This window comes from Staurois parvus, unplaced genomic scaffold (assembly GCF_062004578.1).
Source record: "Staurois parvus isolate SC_StPar_1 unplaced genomic scaffold, SC_StPar_1.0 ptg000049l, whole genome shotgun sequence".
NCBI classification, from domain to species: Eukaryota; Metazoa; Chordata; class Amphibia; order Anura; family Ranidae; genus Staurois; species Staurois parvus.
The window spans coordinates 467,920-490,867 of NW_028317845.1; the positions used below are offsets into that span (position 1 = coordinate 467,920).

General features: G+C 40.2%; 1 protein-coding gene across 1 annotated transcript in view; it reads right to left on the reverse strand.

Annotated features, from left to right (window-relative positions):
- The window catches only part of MYO7B (myosin VIIB), a 211,668-nt gene that overhangs the window by 169,944 nt on the left and 18,776 nt on the right, over nt 1-22,948 (reverse strand). Inside the window, exons 3-7 of the mRNA XM_089665566.1 lie at nt 15,852-15,959; nt 12,500-12,652; nt 7,576-7,760; nt 5,729-5,850; nt 3,057-3,199 (exon numbers count right to left, since the gene is read on the reverse strand). Of these exons, the coding sequence (XP_089521692.1) occupies nt 3,057-3,199; nt 5,729-5,850; nt 7,576-7,760; nt 12,500-12,652; nt 15,852-15,959 (711 nt within the window). The remainder of the gene's footprint in view (nt 1-3,056; nt 3,200-5,728; nt 5,851-7,575; nt 7,761-12,499; nt 12,653-15,851; nt 15,960-22,948) is intronic.

Below are 22,948 nucleotides of genomic sequence, written 5' to 3' on the forward strand. Positions count from 1 at the left end.
GTGAGGCTAAGAGTCTTCCCGGAGCGGCAAGTGTCCCTGAGACCTGCTCAGGGGACACTTCCTGCCAGCTCCGCTCCTCCTCTGACTCGCCCCTCCTACTAATGTACAGCCCCGCATCTCCCCTAACCCACCCTTCACATTCCCGCCAGTCTCCTCCTTTAAACCGCCATTACAACGCCGCTCCTCCCTAACCCCCCCCCCTCGGCCTCACACATGAGGCAGTGACACACCTCTGCAGGATGTCCGGCAATGTTGAGCCTGGCTGCGCTCCCCTATGCTACACCGTTGGGGCTGACAACAGCCCGGGCGCCAGCCCATATTTTCTATTCGCCATGGCGACATGGCACCTGGGATTTGTTGGGCACCTGCTCTATGACCAAGGAGTCTAAAGTCAGTATTTTATATATATATGATTTGATTACACATTGATAAGGACATCACATAAAGAAAGTAATGTAGATATCCCAATAATAAATAAGCCAACAAATCTAATTTGGGGTTGAACAGTAAAAATAAGATCCATATACTTAGAAATATTATCTGCATAACAGTATAAATTGTCCCAAGTGAGGGAACATAGCTCATTATCCTCTATTTTGTGAACCCTCAAAGCCAACAGAATATCCTGTCAATATGGAGAGCACACCACCTTTATATATTCCAGAGTATGCCAGATCCCCTGACATTTTTGTATGTTTTGATGCCAAAATGGTGCCAGCTTGATGACATTGCGGCGCAGCCACCTAATGCATTGTGACACCACAGCACATGAGCCACGATACAAACCAGAAAAAGCATGCCCAGCAATCTCCCCAAAGGCCCAGAACAGAGGGGACAAAATTGACAACACTCAGCTCTGTCCTCTACAGTACAGGCTCTGCATCTCCTCCAGGGCTAAACTAGGGTGAACATGGTTGCACTAAGCAACAAAAGCTGGAAAACAAATGTGGACACCTGGTTAAGCTGGATGTTAACCATTGATCTTACCAGGTCCACCGATCTTACTTGGCGATGTCCTCCTCTGTACAAAAATCCATCTATTACAAAATATATCACATTACACTTTTCAATGTAATATAAACTCCTATACAGGCAGTCACCGGGTTAGGGACAAGATAGGTTCTATTGGTTTGTTCTTAAATTAAATTTGTATGGAAGTTGGATCAGGTACATTTTTTAAGTGTAACTCCAGCCACAAAATAATTTTTAGTTTTTGACAGCATAGGGAAGGGTTAACTGGCCATGCAGTAATGTGAGATTGCTGACAGGTCTGATCGACAGTAGGTGGCAGCGTGTGGTGAGCAGCAAGATGGCTGCCCTCAATTCCCTGACATCACACTGCCTCCATTCTTAAGTACAAGTCGTATGTAAGTCAGATGTTTATAACTCGGTGACTGCCTGTATATATTAATCAACAAGTGACCTAAACAATATCATATAAGTTAGTTCTTGGCAAAACAACAGGGAGCGAAACCCATTTGTCCAGAAAACCACATCCACAAGGCCACAATAATGTGATTACTCTAAATTTTTAAAGAAAGAGTTAAAAACTCATAGACTCATTGGGGTTTATTTACTAAAGCTGGAGAGTCCAAAATCAGACTCACTTCTGCATAGAAACCAATCAGCTTCCAGGTTTCATTGCCAAAGCTTCATTGAACAAGCTGAGGTTAGAAGCTGATTGGTTTCTATGCAGAAGGGAGTCTGATTTTGGACTCTCCAGCTTTAGTAAATAAACCCCATTCAGTCCAGGTGTCACTTTAGCCTGAAGCTGATCTAGCTTAGCCAGATGCCCACATTTGTTTTCCACCATTTTCTTACCTAGTGCAACCATGTTCTGTGCAGATAGTGTATGCAGAAAGTAATTCTATGTATATGGATCTTATTTTACTGTTCAGCCCCACATTAGGTTTGCTGGCTTATTTGTTATTGGGATATCTATATTGCTCTCTTTATGTGATGTCCTTATCAATATGTAATCAAATAGACTGTGTAAAGTTTAGTAACAATGTGCCCCAAATAGGTTTTTTATTTATGTGACACCCTCACTCAAACACAACCAAATAGAATTTGTTAAGCCTATGTAACTACTTGTCCCAATACATTTGGAATCTATGCCACAATATTATTAATATCTTTATGAGTATATATACAAAATACCGATTCTGAGCCAAAGAATAAAGAGTAACAATGTGGAATGTGTGGGATATGCATTTTGCAGTTAAAGTAATTACCATTTGATCATGATATAAACTCTGTGAGGAGGACCTCCAATCAGAGCTAACCACCTGTTTCCCAATTTGGTATCAAGTTGTTCCCCTCCTTTATAGTCTAACACTGAACACTTGGGAACCACCTATTTCTGGTGATGTCTTCTCTGTTCTTCTTTAAAATGGTGGTAGTATATGTGAACATGCTGCTGCGGTTCTAGATAGGTTCTGCGTTCACAACTTGGGTATTGTTGCATTTCTGACAGGATACTGGAAAAATACAACCTGCCTATTTGTGTTTTAGATGAAGGGAAAATATTTTCCTTTCTTTCCTAAACAATCGGGCGTTGACCTGTGAAACTTGTTGAATGTGGATACCTCATTTTTACTTCTTCATCTATAACAAAAAATGTCAAATAGCTCATGTACACTATGTTTTGACATATGCATACAGTATGTATAATGTGATCTATAATTCCAGTGACATGTTTGATGGATTTTAATGCTGAATTTTAATCATTATAATACAAATATTTTAAAGTTTTATATTTAATTTTATTAATTCTGGTGCCTTTAAAGTCCTAATACTTTTTTTTGGAGGGGCTTTGCTAAAGCATATAAATTAGAGGATGTGGTACCTGTAAAAAGGATGTTTAGTAAGTTTACTACTCCATTTTTCCTTTTTCTGGTGAAAAGCATATTTATTGATAAACCAAAAGGAAACTGTAAAATCAGATTTTAATATGTGTTACCAGTTTCAGAAAGATTTTTATACATAATAGTATAGTTCTGTCATTTCCAAACTATAAGGTAGCAGTAGATAAATGATGTATAGGGCTGACAGACCTGCCTGCATACACGTGACTTTTCCAGGAGAAATTGGTCAATACGAGCACCTTCAATCACACTGTCTTTGGAGAAGTGAATTTCTATGTATTTGCCAAAACGACTAGAGTTGTCATTTCTGATGGTCTTTGCATTTCCAAAGGCTGAAAAGTAAAACAAACTTAGTAAACGTTTTTGGACTTAAAGTGGTTGTAAACTGGGTCAGATCTAGCCTGTCTGATGTCGGGGTACAGTAAAAAAAAATGTCAGGGGGCAGAGGATGGGAGGTCAGCAGGGCAGTGTACAGGGGATCAGCAGGACAAAGGACAGGATCAGTAGTTTGTACAGCAGTGTACAGAGCCTATTAGTTTGCAGGGCAGTGTACAGGAGTAAAAAAAAATGTCAGGGGGCAGAGGATGGGAGGTCAGCAGGGCAGTGTACAGGGGATCAGCAGGACAAAGGACAGGATCAGTAGTTTGTACAGCAGTGTACAGAGCCTATTAGTTTGCAGGGCAGTGTACAGGAGTCAGCAGGGCAGAGGGCAAGGGTCAGCATAGCAGAGGGCAGGGGTCAGCAGGGCAGTGTACAGGGTGTCAGTATGGCAGAGGATGGGAAGTCAGCACAAAAATCGTTAGGGCAGTGTACAAGGGGTCAGTAGGGAGTAGGACAGGGGTCAGCGAGGCAGAGGACAGAGGCCAGCAGGGTAGCATACAGGGGTTAGCAGGGAATAGGACAGGAGCCAGCAGATTAAAGGACAGGGCTCAGCAGGGCAGTGTACAGGGTGTCAGCAGGGCAAAGGATGGAGGGTCAGCAGGGGAGTGTACAGGAATCAGTAGGGCAGTGTATAGGGGGTCAGAAGGGCAGGGGACAGGGGTCAGCAGGGCAATGTATAGGGGTTGGAAGGGAGTAGGACAGGAGTCAGCAGGACGGAGGACAGGGGTCAGATGAAACAAGGATAGGGGTCAGCAGGAAGAACGACAGTGGGAACAGGAGGAACAACTTGTCTGGCTGAACACAGACAGCATTTCTGCTCACTGACAACTATCCTTGCTGTGACACTGGATATGATGATGGCTACCCCCCCATATAAGCTCCCATGCATGACCAGCTCACCTGATCTCTGCTCTCAACTCCCAGCATCCATCCTCTAAAATACGTCCCGCTCATGGCACCGAGCCACCCCCTCAGCTGATAACCTTATGCCCTGTCCATTCCTCCAAAAATCCTGTCCACCTTACACTTCTCACACCTAGTTTTCTACTGTTTACATGCCCCTGCATTGGATTATGCAGATCATGGCTGTATGTATTTGTCCTCGGTCATTAAGTCGCGACCCCCCCCCCCCAAAAAAAAAAAAAAATTTGCAGTATTCTACAGCGAGTTAGGAGAGGAGAGTCGGTAAGCTGTATGGCTTCCCGGTCTCCAGCACAGAGCCCACCCACCACGTCAGCGTCACACACAAGGCACGCGCATAGCGTCCCCGTCACCTAGCAACCGTGCTGCTCAGGGTATAGAAGGCTGTTGTGCCGAGTCCATCATTCTGAGAGTGTGTCAAGGTCCTACCTTTCCTCAGACCTTGTGCTGCTCCATGTGCTGGCATTTATCTTAGGTGTCTGCAAAGCATTGTGGCATCCTTTATGCTTTCAGCCCTCTGCAGCTCCTCCCCCAGGAGGTGGCGGCTTATCACATATAAGTCTGCTGTTTGTGGCTGTTCATTACATTCGTGCCCTGTCTCTGGCACAGCAGCAAGCTCCTGTTTAGCTACCCATTGCTTTCCTGGATACCGACTGGGCTTTGGCTAAGACTCCTCCTGGCTTCTGACCCCGGCTCTGGCGACCATTCTTCCTGGCTCCTGATTCCGGCTCTGGCGACCATTCTTCCTGGCTCCTGATCCTGGCTCTGGTGATGATTCTTCCTGGCTCCTGATCCCGGCTCTGGTGACGATTCTTCCTGGCTCCTGATCCCGGCTCTGGCGACGATTCTTCCTGGCTCTTGATCCCGGCTTTGGCTACGATTTCCACTGTTGGACTTGCATAGACTCTTGTCTTATTTTGATATTAATAAACCTGCCTTTAATTGCACCTCCTTGTGTGTCTAGCTCCTCGCTCCCTGACAGAGTGTTCTCCGAGGAGACAAGACGTGGAGTTGTAGCGTCCTGCAGTGCAGTGGAATACGTATGGGAGGCGGCCTCAGGGAGGGCCGACCATGGCTCAGCAGCTAGGATATTGTAGCAATTCATCTCCGGGAGCCACACAGCCTCACATTTCCTCATTATAACACAGCTCTTCCCTGGGTAGGAGAATGTGCAGCTCATGACATTCCAGATCGCTGCAGCTACAGTGCCGATCATCCGGAACACACGGGGGAGGGGGATAGATTTAATGGGCAGAGGAAGATCGGGCCGAGCGGGAACAGGGACATGTCATCTCTAGGATGGGGGGGGCTGATCTGCATGTGGGCAGACCCGCCTGGATAGAGGAGCGGTTTCTCGGTTCCTAAGACCATCAGAAATATGTGTTTTCCGATAGTCTTAGGCGAACCCTGTGAAAGGGTCGTTCGACCCCCAAAGGGGTCGCGACCCACAGGTTGAGAACCGCTGCTATAGAGGGACATGCTTTGTTCATATTTCATGTCTGAAATTTACAACCACTTTAAGACCACTGCTCTGCATCACAATTATTTAGTCTGCTTACCTTCCATAATAGGATTGGCCTCCAGAATTTGCTGCTCCATCCAGGAACGCTGCCCAGTTGATAGTGCGAAGAATTGAAGCATTAGCTTTGTACTCTCTGTCTTCCCTGCTCCAGACTCTCCACTGAAATACATAGTGTAGACCAAACAAATAATCTGTGGAAAGCTGTTCACATCTGTTATATGTTACTAGCTTCTGTATTTGTAGACTGCCTGGTTTTTAATAGATATTGGCTAATAGAGTTCCTAAAAACAAAATGATGGCCAAGGCTAATAGATTACTGCTATCATATCATTCCAACATCTCTATATAAGCATTGTTCGTCTGCCTATGGAATCATCTTTACCACTGCATAAATGAAGATGACAGATCCTCATCATTCTCTGTCAATAATAAAAATCTGTTCAACCAAATAAGTGTAGACAATAACCTAGGACTAGAGATGAAAAATCCTTGAAAAAAAGAGTAGTGTGGACTATGCTCTTTTACAATAATAGCTAATATATCCATGACATGGTATTGAAACTATATAACATGAAGATATTAATGAAAGATGTTTGAGAATTTATTTAAAGTCTTAAATTAAGTTATCTCAGCTGAAGACAAGCAAATCCTGGAATACAATTCAAGTAACTCTGTACTTCTCAATGCAGTTCTCAAACAAGAGAAATATGCATTTATGCCATTAGGGGGCGCAGTGGGGAAAAGGCCCCAGTTTAGTTTCTTTGTGGGCTCCATCTTGTACCTTCTACAGTTGGGTGATTGTTGGGATACAGTAGACAATAGTTTCTGTCCTTCTCTCAGGCCTTAATTGACAGATAAAGGGCCGATTTGTCTGACAAATTAGTTTATTTTCATAACCTATAAATGATTCCTATTAATGTTCTTTGATAGGATAAGTACAGCAGAATGTTTATCTATAGTCTGGTTATTAAATTAGTTTTTATTTTCCTTCTTTCAGTAAAATGGTGATACCAACATCTAGAATTTTGAAACATTTCCACAGTGCAATTCTGCTGAGAGCAAAGCTCTCAATTTGCAAATATTGTGAGAAGAAATATTCTTCTCCAAATGCTACAAGGATGACAAAACCGATCCTTACATGCCAGAGGTGCCCAAAAGACATTAAAAAATGCTTTATATAATTAAGTGTTGAGGATCATAATGAAAGTGCAAGTAACTTTTCACGTCTCACTCCAGAAACACTTTGTGCTGCTTCTGGATCATCACAAATTGTAAAAAGCAAGTTTAGTTTATTTACTAAATACGCTGTACTTTTATTTGATGTATAAAAATTATACACTGCATTTCACATTCCCAGTGTAGCAAAACATCTTTTCACTTGTAAACTTACTTCACACTGAATAATTTTAAATTTTTTGAAAAATTTTATTTTTTTCGGGACAAAACAAAGAGAAAAACATTTTTTCTCCATGGCTTCCAACTTTCGATAAACTTAACATCTCTAAGACAGAGCTCTTTTAGCCAATCGTACTCCCTAAAATGTTTCATATGACAAGATGGTTTGGTGTGAACAATTTAAAGTACACGTTATTAGAGAAATATGCATATGTAGATATTGGTGGAGAAAGTTGTGCTGTGTCAGCACCTGGCATCTTACATATCTTTGATACAACAACAGAAAATCTCCATCTTCTCCTGCTGAATACTCAATAATATAATTCTACTCCCCCAAAGCATTATGATATAGTTGTATAGCATTACTGTGTTGCATAGTATTCCTGGGTTTTGAATGACCTAATTCTATTCTAAACTGTTATGATGACTTGAACTAAATGACTAAATAGAGTTCCCTGTGACTAATCACACTGATTACTTCTGGCATACCTGATAACACAGCACTGGTCATTATTATTTTTCTGCATGTTGAAGAAACAAGTATCTGCCAAAGCAAAGATGTGTGGAGGAAGTTCCCCAATTCGCCGATTCCTGTACATTTTGATCTGTTCAGTGCCATAAAACGGGAGTTCCTCATATGGATTAACAGCTACCAAGATAGCTCCAGTGTATGTCTGAAACACAGGTAATTACATTGTGACAAAGAAATGTGCACCCCCCCCACAAACAAAAAAATAAAAGTAAAGCAATATATAGGAACTACAACCCTACTCCTGAATATTGCATGAAAATTGCAGGTAGATGATGTAAGCGTCAAATCAATAAACCTAGGTGTCTCATGTGCAAGCATGTCTGACATGGACAAAAAGACTTTACCACGAAAGGTAAAATTTACCTTATTTCTGAGTTTCACACCTGTTCATCTGAATATGTAGTCTACTGTCTCTTTTATCCATGTGGCCTGCTGTACATGGGCCGTACTATCTGGACCCTCAGGAAGAGGTTTGAGGAACACTGTCGTTTTGTTGAGGATGGCATTGACAAACACAGTGTCCTAAGGCACTTCCTGGAATTTCATCAAAAATCCTCTCAGGGTCTGATGGTCTGGGTCATTGAATTCACATCGCATGACCTACCAACAGCGGAACGCTCTGTCTCTGTGAAAGAGAGACATTTTGGATCTATACCTTGGACACTTTGGCCCCTGGAGAACTGAATGAGGAACTTGAAGTCAGCACAGTTCTCTAAATATTTTATGGATGTGTCTCCTTGGCAATGCCTCCATTGTTCTCCCCTTTTTTGGTAGGCAAGCTGATAGTCTTTTAGCGGTGGAATTGTATAGGGAGTTTCCACAGCCCCTCTTGGAGCCATTTTTTGCCCTAATTCTTTCGGCACTATAATTGATCCACGTTACATGTTTGTTTGTACACCATATGCTTTGTTTGTTCCAGCTAGTGATTATCATATACTCTATAATTACACCTACTCACTTGATACCTCTAGTGCTTCAGCTTATACATAGTTACATCCATTTCCTAATATTTCCAGTAGCTGGCCATCCTTCCAAGATTCTTATAGTTCTATTCTTTATTTATTTTCTCTAGCTCAACATTATTTTCATTTTCCCAAATGTCACAGCTAGCATTATTATTATCATCTAGAATTCTTGTATACACATTTTCAATAATATGGAATCACTTCTCTATGTATAAACATTTTTGTTTTCACATATCTATTTATTTATTCATACAGGAACCTTATGGTCTTGAAGCTGCAATACATGCCTAATTTACAAAATTTTCCCTTAATATCCTCCTTATATGTTTATTTTCTTTATAGTATTTTAATTTAAAGTGTTACTAAACCCACAACAGTAAGATCAGTCTGTATATGCAGTAAAACATGCTTGTTATACTCACTGTGGAACCTAAGGCGTTAATCCTCTACATTGTGTAAAAATGCTGTTTGATCATGACTTCTCTGTTACACCTCTTCTTCCAGTGTCCCCCTCTTAGCAGTTTATATTTACTAATATAATTGCATTTCCATGCTCTGTGTACTGTGGGAGACCAGATATAGTGAATGCAGGGTCCTGGGTTTAGTAACACTTTAAGAGTGCTTAGTCTAATTAGTTTAAGAGAGGGAGGCTTGATAAGATTTTTGTACTAACCTATGATGACACTTGGGCCTCTCCATGAGTTGGCTGGGCCCTATAGTCCTCCACTATCATTTGCCAATTTATGCCCCCTCTATGGCCTGATGAAGGAGCATACATGCTCCGAACGCATACCACGCCTACTGCTGCTGTACCTTGAGCTGACATCACTCCCGCCTGCCCTGATGATCCACACCAACCATAAAGTACTGGGAACCACCACCACAGCCAGGGGCAGTGCTTTGGAGACCTGCCTGCAGCAGGACTGGCCAGGAGTTGCACAGCGGTTGACACCAATTTGATAAGCGCTCATTTGACTAATACTATTGTGAGTATTGTGGTCCATGACCTCGCCTTGTGGGAAGGCGAAACACATTGACGTAACTTCCGTTTCCAACTCTGTATGCGTGACTTCACTTCCGGTTAGTGGAACGCACGCTGATGCGGCGTTTCCCGGGGCCATCTTTAGTGTGGGCAAAGAGGTCTGATTCCACAATGTTTGCCAGTTCTTCATTGTCAAAGCTGATCAATTGTGTCTGCCTAGCTGGACTTGTCAGAGGGGCTATTGAAACAAGTTTGAGGAGTCCTGATTTATATACAAAAAGGCTTTTTATTCAGCTTGATAATGTGAGTGCATTTGGAGCATCACTTGAGTATTAAATAGTTTTTAACAGTATTACGCTATTTTGGTATATTTTTCTTTTGCATCTTTTTCATCCATCCATGAGAATGCATTCGGGATAAATTAAGGAGGAATCATGAGCGAAGGCTTGAGAGTAACAAGCTGGTCATAAAGTACCCCTATCCATCCGTCCATCCAGGAATGAGAGCTTGGAGAAAGATAAGGGTGGATTACCATCTGTGATTTAGGAGATAAAATAATCCTATGAAAATTGGTGCTTAATTACCTTATGTGAGTGTAAGGAAGGTGTTTTTGGCATTTTTTATAAAATACATTTTTTATCGGTATATAGCAATATATCATTGGCATCTTTTTCTTTTATGTTTATCGCTATATGAGGAAATATCTGGAAAGGAGAGTCAGTGGGAAATCACATAAAGAGTAATATCATTTCTGAGGACAGCATACCCCACCTGCAGGCTTGCCTTTTTGCATCTCAAAGCTATACCAGTTTGGGAATTCACAGCATTTGGTGAGTGTGGATCAATAAAATGCTTTTCACAGAAGATGTAAGCAAGCTGGAAAATTTATGAAGTTTGAGTAAATAATTATAATTTTTTGGGACATTGGACTTTTTTCTTTGGACTTTTATATATAATTTTTCACAGTTTTAATTATTTGTATTATTTGAACTGTATTATTTTTATTACTATTGTGAGTTGCCAATTTTGTGGCAATACATTATATGCTTATATTGCTGCACTTAGATGGCGCTGCTTCTCTCTCTTTTATGGTTCACACAGAGTCTCTTCTAGCTTTTTTTGAATTGGCTGCCACTGAGTCAAGCATTGTTGAATTATCCCTTAACCACCTTTGGACGTTAAGGACTTTACTTGTGTGGTTAATATACTAGCCATCACATTATACATGTTTTTTTTCTTCTTAGTGCACCAAATATTTCTCTTATTCTTAAATGTCAAATCAAAACTTCTGTCCCTTACTTATAAATGTAGAAGAATGAACAAACAGTGTCTATGAAGGACCCATTAGATGTGTCCTCACATTTTTTTAACCCACGAAATACACTACTTTGCTATTGCCAAAGTATTGGGACTCCTGCCTACAAGCACATGAACTTTAATGACATTGCAGTATTAGTCCATAGGGTTCAATATTGAGTTGGCCCACCCTTTGCAGCTATAACAGCTTCAACTCTTCTGAAAAGGCTGTCCACAAGGTTTAGGAGTGTGTCTATGGGAATGTTTAACCATTCTTTCAGAAGAGCATTTGTGAGGTTAGGCACTGATGTCAGATGAAAAGGTCAGGCTTGCAGTCTCCACTCGAATTCATCCCAAAGGTGTTGAGGTCAGGACTCTGTGCAGGCCAGTCAAGTTCCTCCACCCCAAACTAGCTTATCCAAGTCTTTATATACCTTTCTTTATGCACTGGTGTGAAGTCATATTAAAACAGGAAGGGGCAATCCCCAAACTGTTCCCACAAAGTTGGGAGCATGAAATTGTACAAAATGTCATGGTATGCTGATGCCTTAAGAGTTACCTTCACTGGAACTAAGGGGCTAAGCCCAACCCCTGATAGAAAAAATCCCCTCCCACCAAATTTTGCACTTGGCACAATGCAGTCAGGCAAACACAGTTCTCCTGGCAACCGCCAAACCTAGACATGTCCATCGGATTGTCAGACAGAGAAGCGTGATTCGTTACTCCAGAGAACATGTCTCTACTGCTCTAGAGTCCAGTGGCAGCGTGGTTTACACCACTGCATTTGACGCTTTGCATTGCACTTGGTGATGTAAGGCATGGTTGCCGCTGCTTGGCCATGGAAACCCATTCCATGAAGCTCTCTATGCACTTTGGTTGTGCTAATCTGAAGGCCACGGGAAGTTTGGAGGTCTTTAGCTATTGCCTCTGCAGACAGTTGGCGACTCCTGCTCACTGTGCGATTCAGCATTTGCTGTCATTTTACGTGACCTACCACTTCACGGCTGAGTTGCTGTTGTTTCCAGTTGCTTCTGCTTTGTTATAATACCACTAACAGCTGAGCGTGGAATATTTAGTAGCAAGGAAATTTCATGGATAGACATTGCACAGGTGGCAACTTATCACAGTACCACGCTTGAATTCACTGAGCTCCTGAGAGCAACCCATTCTTTCACAAATGTTTGTAGAAGCAGTTTGCATGCCTAGGTGCTTGATTTTATACACCTGCGGCCATGGAGGTGATTGGAACACCTGAATCCAATGATTTGGAGGGGTGTCGCAATACTTTTGGTAATATAGTGTAGCATGTTCATATGCCAAAAGATGGAAGACAGGAAAAAAGACACACAGCAATACAGTATACTTTTACAGAACTGTATAGTAGAATAAAAATTCCAGAGTAGAAAAAAAAGGACCATCCCTTAGAACACCGATAAGTTATTATCAACACTACATACATCCAACATAAACCTTCTTATTGGATAGAGCATATCACATAATCTATTTGACTTGGAATTTCTCCAATACCATTTCCAGCCCATTTACTGCTTCTGAAAACCTGTATCTTTAAGAATGTGCCTTTTATCCTCTGCCAAGTAATTATAGATACACAGGTATTTCTAAATCTTGGTGTCTTACATATATTTTTTTCTCTTTGTATCGGATATGCAAGTTGTGGACAATACCAGCTTCATTAAGGTCACCCAGTCTGATCATATCTTCCACTCCCTGGGTTGAGCTTGGATGCATGGGATGGATGCTGTTAATGTTTCGAGCAGAGATCCAGTGTTCCTGAGAGACAAAATCATATTAAATACTATTCAATATATTAACAGCATTTTGGATATTATTGGGGTTAAAAGGCCACTTTAAAGCAAAAATGTTTTCACGTTTTAGATAGACTGGGCAAAAACTAGAACATTATTGGTTGTTATTGCTATCTGTGTCCCTGTTAGATAGATTTTCAGTCACTTCTTATCTCAGTGACCAAACTGGAAATTAAGAGGATATATAATGTTGGCTGATGTTCTAACTTTGTCATTTTTATTGTATCCATGTTGGAAAGATTTTCCCTTTACCTTTCCTGATGAGTGAACAAAAAGTGAGGAGACAGCTACTCAATGGGGACCTAGACAGCCATGAAAACCTATTAGTGGTTTTAACACTTCTCAACTCTTGCCAACTGTAAAGATAATGATTTTACTTATTTGGGTTACCCCATTGCATTAAGTGGGACATGTTAACATGTAAATTATAGGTGACATTTTGTATAACAGTCATACAACTGGATAGGAGAGACTAAGAAGGTAGGATTAAAAATGTATGCACATACTTGAATGTTTGTAAGCATCAATAACAAAATGATTTTATTATGATCTTTATTCAACAATAAACTTTGGATAAAATTTTAACAGTTCATACTAGGTGTGATATACTGCATATCGGAACAATAGTGGGGTTACACCATATTACAAATTTGTGATAAATGAGGGTTGTTGGTACCCAAGTGATTTATTTAAAACACCCATGCAGAACCCTTGTCTGATATGCAAAACATTTACTCATATTTATCATCATTCTTGTTAAACTTGATGCAACTTAGACTTTATGTTAATTTATGCTTTATCAGGTACTAATTATTGAAAATGTATACCACATAATTAAAATATAGAGGTCAAATGGATGCAAAATGTAGGTCATTGAGAAGAGAAAATTGTCTGAAGTGACCCCTTCAGCACAACCACTGATACCACCAGCTCCCAGGTCTACTGGGTGTAATGTAGGTGTGATTGTCAGTGGCTCACAAACATTTGGCCATTTAGTGTAGTATAGCATAGACTATGAAAGCCCAGCCCATTTCCAGGTTGCCAAAGTATCCATATACAGTGGGGCAAAAAAGTATTTAGTCAGCCACCAATTGTGCAAGTTCTCCCACTTCAAAAGATGAGAGAGGCCTGTAATTGGCATCATAGGTAGACCTCAACTATGAGAGACAAAATGAGAAAAAAAATCCAGACAATCACATTGGCTGATTTGGAAAGAATTTATTTGCAAATTATGGTGGAAAATAAGTATTTGGTCACCTACAAACAAGCAAGATTTCTGGCTCTCACAGACCTGTACCTTCTTCTTTAAGAGGCTCCTCTGTCCTGCACTCATTACCTGTATCAATGGCACCTGTTTGAACTTGTTATCAGTATAAAAGGCACCGGTCCACAACCTCAAACAGTCACACTCCAAACTCCACTATGGTGAAGACCAAAGAGCTGTCAAAGGACACCAGAAACAAAATTATAGACCTGCACCGATCTGGGGCTCCACGCAAGATCTCACCCCGTGGGGTCAAAATGATCACAAGAACGGTGAGCAAAAATCCCGGGACCACACGAGGGGACCTAGTGAATGACCTGCAGAGAGCTGGGACCAACGTAACAAAGGCTACCATCAGTAACACACTACGCCGCCAGGGACTCAGATCCTGCATTGCCAGACATGTCCCCCTGATTAAGCCAGTACATGTCCAGGCCCATCTGACGTTTGCTAGAGAGCATTTGGATGATCCAGAAGAGGATTGGGAGAATGTCATATGGTCAGATGAAATCAAAACAGAACTGTTTGGTAGAAACACAACTCGTCGTGTTTGGAGGAGAGAGAATGCTGAGTTGCATCCAAAGAACACCATACCTACTGTGAAGCATGGGGGTGGCAACATCATGCTTTGGGGCTGTTTCTCCGCAAGGGACCAGGACGACTGATCCATGTACAGGACAGAATGAATGGGGCCATGTATCGTGAGATTTTGAGTGCAAACCTCCTTCCATCAGCAAGGGCATTGAAGATGAACCGTGGCTGGGTCTTCCAACATGACAATGATCCCAAACATACCGCCCGGGCAACGAAGGAGTGGCTTCGTAAGAAGCATTTCAAGGTCCTGGAGTGGCCTAGCCAGTCTCCAGATCTCAACCCCATAGAAAACCTTGAGAGGGAGTTGAAAGTCCGTGTTGCCCAGCGACAGCCCCAAAACATCACTGCTCTAGAGGAGATCTGCATGGAGGAATGGGCCAACATACCAGCAACAGTGTGTGCCAACCTTGTGAAGACTTACAGGAAACGTTTGACCTCTGTCATTGCCAACAAAGTATTGAGATGAACTTTTGATATTGACCAAATACTTATTTTCCACCATAATTTGCAAAATAAATTCTTTCCAAATCAGCCAATGTGATTGCCTGGATTTTTTTTTCTCATTTTGTCTCTCATAGTTAAGGTCTACCTATGAAGCCAATTACAGGTCTCTCTCATCTTTTTAAGTGGGAGAACTTGCACAATTGGTGGCTGACTAAATACTTTTTTTGCCCCACTGTAGATGGTGACTGCACTCAACTCAGTATGGACTACTCTTAGTCAGAAACATAGTTCACATATGAACACCAAACTAATTTTTCAGACTACATATTAGCTTACATTTTACTTTCAATTTCACTTCAAAAGCCTCACTGATGTACACAAATGTCAGTGGTGTTTTAAAAATTCATAACACTTCTTTTTAGAGTATGTACAGCTATCTGTGTAGGGCTGCTCATAGCTCTGTTCACAAAAGTTATTGTGGAACTGCAGCCAATTTTCATTTTTGTTTGTTATAGAGCAGGAAAGGATTTATAAAAATCAACTTTTTTTATTGTTGTCTGTGTTTCTGTTGGGAAATGATGGGAACTTCTCCATTTGGGACAGAGACATAACACCAATAGAATAAAAAAAGACAAAACCCTTTTTAGTAGAGTAGAAAGGGCTTGAAATTGTTGTATTATTTTACTGCTGTCTATGTGCACGCTAGAGACATTTTCTTCATTTGCTGAGCAGAGAAAAAATCTCCCACTACTCCATTCAAGACTAAAAATGGAACTAAAAAGTTACATTTTATTGGAATACAAACTATGTTATGCAAACTATGAATAGATAGACAGACTGAGTGAATAGACAGAGCACTTACCTTGCCATCATCATCTTCAAGCATTGTCTCTCCATTGTGAGAATCTTGAACCACTGCACCGATGGGCACTTTGCTTATAGAAGTAGTTTCAAGCCACACATGTTCTCCCTGTTTTCAGATTATAGGCAGATTTATCTTTTCTTCGTATTATAAACCATGTACTTTATAAACCACTTACTACTCCAAGTGAATTTGACTATAGTATGAGTACATTTTAGGTACTCATAGGCTAGTAATGTGGTGTAGGCTTGATACTTTTGGACTATGTTTCACATGGTATGCAGCAAACATTTGTGCAAAAAGAGTGAAAGTAAAATACAAGTTAAAAAGAAAAAATAAAGTGGTTGTAAACCCTTACATATGTGAAGTGAAGTGACTGGCCTCAGGTGATACACAGAGATGAAACAAATCTTCCTACATAAATTGTACTTGTCTATCTGCAGTCTTTTCTTCTCTACATCCATTCAAAATACTACATTTTAAAGCTTGTCTGAGAGTTCAGAAAAAAGGGGTGGAGAGCTCAGTAAGGAGAGCTCTGAAAGCTGATTTGAGGGAAGTGACACACTGCCTTCCAGAGCTGGAGGTCCCTCCCATCACTATTTTTCTCTTGGCATCAGGAGAACTCGTCAGAACTGACGCATGCAGAAAGCAGTGGAATAAAGCAGCAGACAGAAATTACACTTAGTGCTCTTAATTGAGACAAGTACACACTATACAGGGATATAATTTGTTCATATTTTATCTCTGAGGTTTATAACCACTTTAACAAAAAATCGTATACAGGCAGTCCCCAAGTTGTAAACATCTGACTTACATATGACTTGTACGTAAGAACGGAGGCAACGTGACGTCATGCTGGTCCCGGAATCCACTAGGTGGCCATCTTGCTGCTCACCACCTACTGTCTGGTAGACCTGTTAGTAATTCCACATCAGTGCATGGCCGTTACCCTTCCCTACTTCCCTATGCTATACAAAACTTAAAAATAATTTTTTGGCTGGAGTTACACTTAAAAAATTTATCTGTTCCAACTTGCATACAAATTCAACTTAAGAACAAATCTACAGAACCTATCTTGTTCACAACCCGGGGACTGCCTGTATAGGCATATTCAAATGTTTCTTTGCTTTTGCACTTCATTAATGAGTTAAAGTAGCCTACTTCTGAAGAAGATTTTTACATTTTATGCAGTTTTGGAATTTTCAAAGAATTATTTCAAGCTTTGAGAAACAGACAAAAACTGAAAAGGGCTTTAACCAAAGCCTAGTTAAAATATTGAAATATGAATTATGTTTTGCCTGATCAGGCATAAAATTCGAACAAAAAGACCTTGCCAAACAGTACTAGCCTAGATAAGGACTTGCAAAATTAAACACAAATAGATAAAAGAACACAACATAAACAAGCACATAAGCATTACACAATCCAAACAAAAAGTCACAATTTATTTAGAAAAGCGCTACCATTCTTTAGTAAACTGCAATGAGTATACATTGAACTAAAATTCAGTGATGCACAAATTTGTGCCGTAATGTTTAACATCACATATGATTCCAAACTCACAGAACGTCTTGCTTGCTAAAATCTGGTGTCTACTTCTAGGTAAGATTGAGCTATAAACTGTCTTCATCCATAAAGAAAACAAATGAATTTATTTTCTATAATGCATTTTGTTAATTCCAGACCATGTAAATGGCAATCAAAGGACAACCTGTAATTGCATGTGTGCAATTGTAAATAACTTGGTGTAATAAAGATCAAAGAGATTTCCATTCATGGCCCTCAAAAAACCTATCCTACTTTCTGCACGCATGGTATGAATCTTTATTTTTAATCTTTATTCTTATGTAAATTTCATACTACTCAGAGGATAATACATTACATAGCCAGTGTATTTAAAATCTTTCCTTAACTGACTTGAATTGTGGTTCTTCCAATGCAGGTACCTTGGTATGGTGCAGACATTTTAACAATACAGGTACTGTAGTTCTGTGTGGAAGTGAATGTATAGTACAAAAGAGTGTCCCTTCTTTTACTTCCTTTGTAGAGAAGGACCCAGCATTACGTGAGTGCCGTTCCCAGGCTTTTTCTTTGTCGACATGGTGCATAGCTACTGTTCAAGAACTCTTCTAAACATACAGTTTGCAGTCAAATTTGACAAAACCCTACTATATGTTTGTTATGTGTTCCTATTCACACAGCAAATGTAAAAAAATAAAATAAATATATATATATATATTTATATTTTTTTTTACTCATCATTAACATACATTGCAGGAGGGCGGTTCATAATTTCGTAACTCTTTGTTAGACTGTAGAAAAGACCTTGTGAAGAAACAGACTGTAAAAAAAGACCTTGTGGAGTCGCTCCAAGCTGGAAGCTGAAAGTGAGTAATCCCGCTGGTATATGGAGAGAAGCAGCAGCGTCTCAGAATGCTTCCAGTTACTCCGTGTTAGGACGAATGCTGCTCTAACCAGCCCTGTGAGTCCGGTATGTATAGGATATGATGGCCACAGCCGCCGCTTCAGCCACACCCTCTGATATGTTTCACCTTGCCCACTGGGGCTTGGTCACAGAAATGAGGAGGATACAGAGCGCCAGAGAATATATACATCATTGGTTGTGATGATAATAAATGTGAAACACAAGCAGGTGTGTGCATATGTATGAAAGAAACAGGAGGATAAATAGAAATTAATTAAAAATAACAAGAAAAAAACTAAGTAACAAAAGCAGAAAAGAAAAAATGAAGAAAAAAATGTGAATGAAAATAATAATAAATAAAGAAAATTAATCACTGTATGAAAACAAAATAAAAAAAAGAAGAAAAACTGTAGAAAAAAACTATATAACACAAAAATATATTATAAAATGAGACTAAAACTGAAAAACAGAGAAATATACATGATATTGCCAAAAGTATTGGGACATGCCTCAAAATCATTGGATTCAGGTGTTCAATCACTTCCATGGCGACAGGTGTATAAAATCAAGCACCTAGGCATGCAGACTGCTTCTACAAGCATTTGTGAAAGAATGGGTCGCTCTCAGGACCTCAGTGAATTCATGCGTGCTACTGTGATAGGTTGCAATAAGTCCTTCCGTGAAATTTCCTTGTTACTAAATATTCCACGCTCAGCTGTTAGTGGTGTTATAACAAAGTAGAAGCAACTGGGAACAACAGCAACTCAGCCACGAAGTGGTAGGCCACGTAAAATGACAGAGCGGGGTCAGTGCATGCTGAAGTGCACAGTGTGCAGAAGTCGCCAACTGTCTGCAGAGTCAATATATAAAGACCTCCAAATTTCATGTGGCCTTCATATTAGCACAACAACAGTGCATAGAGAGCTTCATGGAATGGGTTTCCATGGCTGAGCAACTGCATCCAAACCTTACATCACCACGTACAATGCAGAGCGTTGGATGCAGTGGTGTAAAGCACGCCGCCTCTGGAGTGACCAATCGTGCTTCACTGTCTGGCCGATGGACGTGTCTGGGTTTGGCAGAAGAATGGTACTTGTCTGACTGCATTGTGCCAAGTGTAAAGTTTGGTTGAGAGGGGATTATGGTGTGGCCTTTTTTCGGGGGTTGGGCTTGGCCCCTTAGTTCCAGTGAAGGGAACTCTTAAGGCATCAGCATACCTAGAAATTTTGGACAATTTCATGCTCCCAACTTTGTGGTAACAGTTTGGGGATGACCCCTTCCTGTTCCAACATGACTGTGCACCAGTGCACAAAGCAAGGTCCATAAAGACACGGATGAGCGAGTTTGGGGTGGTGGAACTTGACTGGTCTGCACAGAGTCCTGACCTCAACCTGATAGAACACCTTTGGGATGAATTAGAGCGGAGACTGCGAGCCAGGCCTTCTTGTCTGACATCAGTGCCTGACCTCACAAATGCTGTTATAGCTGCAAAGGGTGGGCCAACTCAGTATTGAACCCTACGGACTAAGACCGGGATGCCATTAAACTTCATGTGCGTGTAAAGACAGGTGTCCCAATACCTTTGGCAATATAGTGTATAAGAAGAAATAAAAATGAGACTGATAAACATAAGAAGAATGTGTATGAGAAAATGAGTAAATGTTGAAAAAAATAATAAAGATAAAAAACATGAAAAAGTGGGTAAAAAAAATGTAAAATAAAAAAACATTCTTTATTCAATACAATAACAAACAAAAAGCAAGAAACAAAAAGATCAATTGAAGTAAAACAAGCGAGTGTGAAAAATAAAAAATCTTAAAACCAAAGCTCTGTTGTCCAAATCAGGGACATAATTTTGGACATGAAAAAGACAATAGAAAAATTTTGGAAAGAAATCGACGGGAAGAATGGAAAAGAAAACTACTTTAAAGACTATGCTATTCATAGTAGTGGGTAACATCCCACTCAAAATGTAATCCTTTTGGTATCTGGTTTCAAGTATGAAGATCCAAAAAACTTCTCTTTTACAGAGAAGAGAAAATTGATCTCTACCTCTGGAAGGGGAATCTATGCACTCTATAACCTTAAGAGAGCTGGTATCTGAGTTATGGTGCAGTTTGAAATGTTTGGAAATATTTGTGTCTTTTCTGGTCTTTATAACGTATAGGTGGTCTTGCATTCTGTCACATAGACATCTTGTGGTACAACTCACATATTGTATATTACATATCGAGCAGGTAATTACAAAAATTACGTACCGAGTATGGCAATTGACAAGTTGTTTGATGTTGTAGTCAGTGCCGTTTGCACAAGATGTGACAGTATCAGGGTCCCCAGCAATCAACAGTGAGTGGTATTACATTTAAAAAAAACTGTTGTATGTAGCCAAGTGTGCTTGTTTTTTTTTAGAGAAAGACTAGGAGAGACTATGTTACCAATTGTTTCTGCCCTCCTGGCCACAAACTTCACATTTTCAGATTAAATGGTGTTCTAATCCAGGTCACCTTGTAATATTGGTAAATATCAAGAGATAATGCATCTTATACTCCCATTGGTTGCTATACTGTGTTGAAATACTAGAGATGTAGTAGCTACTTTAGTTTTCTTTCTTGAGCTAGAGGCCTTGCTGTCACTAAGGAGGTATTTTACTGGATATATTAGTCATCGACTGATAAGCTTGACTGACTACATGTTTGTTATAGCCTAGTTCAAGAAACATATTATCCATCTGTTTGGCCTCAGTTTCAAAGTCTTTCGTAAAAGAGCAGTTTCTCTTCAGGCAGGTGAATTGTCCTTTGCGAATAGCATGAATAACGTGTCGAGGATTAGAACTGGATGCGTGAAGTATGGAATTTTTAGATGTCCGTTTTCTGAATGTTGTAATTTTCAAACGCTGTGATTGAAGAGAGCCCTGTAGAGTAATGTCCATTTAGTTGATTGCATTCGATTTCTGTTCTCCTGTAAACCTTAGATTTAATGTGTTGATATTCAAATACATGAAAAATTCTTCAAATGACAAATCCCTGTCTACAATGAAGATCAGGTCATCTATATAACGAAAGTATGTTTTACCAGATGTTTATAAGGATTTACTGAAGATGAACTGTTTTTACCAACTGCCCATGTAGAGATTGGCATATATGGGTGCAAACCTGGCTCCCACTGAGGCTCCTTGTTTCTGATCAAATATAAAGACGTTGTGTCTCAACAGAAAGGAGGCACTTTCCAAGAAAAAACACTTCATTTCTTGGTCATACTCCACATATAAATCCATATGATATTTCAAAGCTTGAAGGTCTAGACTAAGTTGACTGCAGGAATAGAATGACCATACATCACAGGTGAGCCATTTCAGGTTATCCATCCAGGGGAAATTCTCTAAAGCCTGCATGATGTGTTTCGTGTCCTGAATGTAAGAAGGCAAATGGGTCACCGATGGCTGAAGCACATTATCCATGAGATTTCCCAAAGGTTCACTGAAGAAGCCTATACTGGCAACTATAGGTCTTTTAGGGGTACTTCAGTCTTGTGTGCCTTGGGTAAATGGTGGAAAATATGTGTTACTAGATATCCAGGCACTCATTTCTTTGCCTCCTCTGATTTTAAAATGTTCAGGTAAATGGCTTCTTCTATGACGCATTCTAATTGTTGTTTATATAGAGGAGTGGGATTTGTTGTAAGGGACTAGTATAATTGTGGATCAGATAGTTGTCGCAGTGCCTCTCGATGGTAATCAATTGTGTTTAATACTACAATTGCACCCCCTTTATCTGCTTCCTTAATAGTGATTTTCAAATTATATTTTAATGATTGAAGAATTCTCTTCTCTTTCTGGTTCAGATTGGATCCATCATATCTCAGAGACTTCTTTATTTCCCGTGCCAAAGAGATTGTTTAACTAATTTTTAAACAAGTCTAGATTTTCACCTCTGGACTGTACTGGATAGAAATCGGACCATTGAGCTGAGGTGACATCCAAATGTTCTGGAGTCTTAATCTTATAGGATAGTAGGATTTCTGAAAAGCCTTGAGAGTCAAGAGAACTCAGTCCTCTTGATAATACTGCTTGTTAAAAAAGCTCCTATCTTTTTAGATTGAGGATGAAGCCTTCAGAACCAGTTGGACTCAGGTATTGGATAAGACTTCTTTCTAACTAATGAATTAATTGTGGAACACAAGAAACAATGCCTTGAAGCCCTAACAAATGAAATCACAGTGCTAGTACAATTTGGAGAGGTTTCGCACCCAGCCCGATTTTCAAGCAAGAGAAATGAAAATGACCTAGAAGACATATTGCAAACAAAAAAGATCTAAATTTCTTAGAGACAAATCAGATTATGAGGAGGGCATGGTATACAAGTGGATAACTACAGAATAGATCTAACATTTCAGGTAAATCCAAACAATCCATCCTTATTGACGTCTTCCACACCGATAACCAATCCCAAGAGAGTCAGTTTGTCAGATACTGAAGGGGAGGCTACAGCTGCCTCTGCCTCTGCACCTGCATCTGGCACTAAGGATAGAAAGAGAAAACTGAAGGATACCTTCTCAGAAGACAGCAACTCCCCCCAAGCCAAAAAAAATACCAAAGGGGGGGTGTCAAAAACGTTTTTCCAAAAGAACAGAATAAGAAAGAAACGCTGGACTGTCAAGAAACACTCTCAGTCCA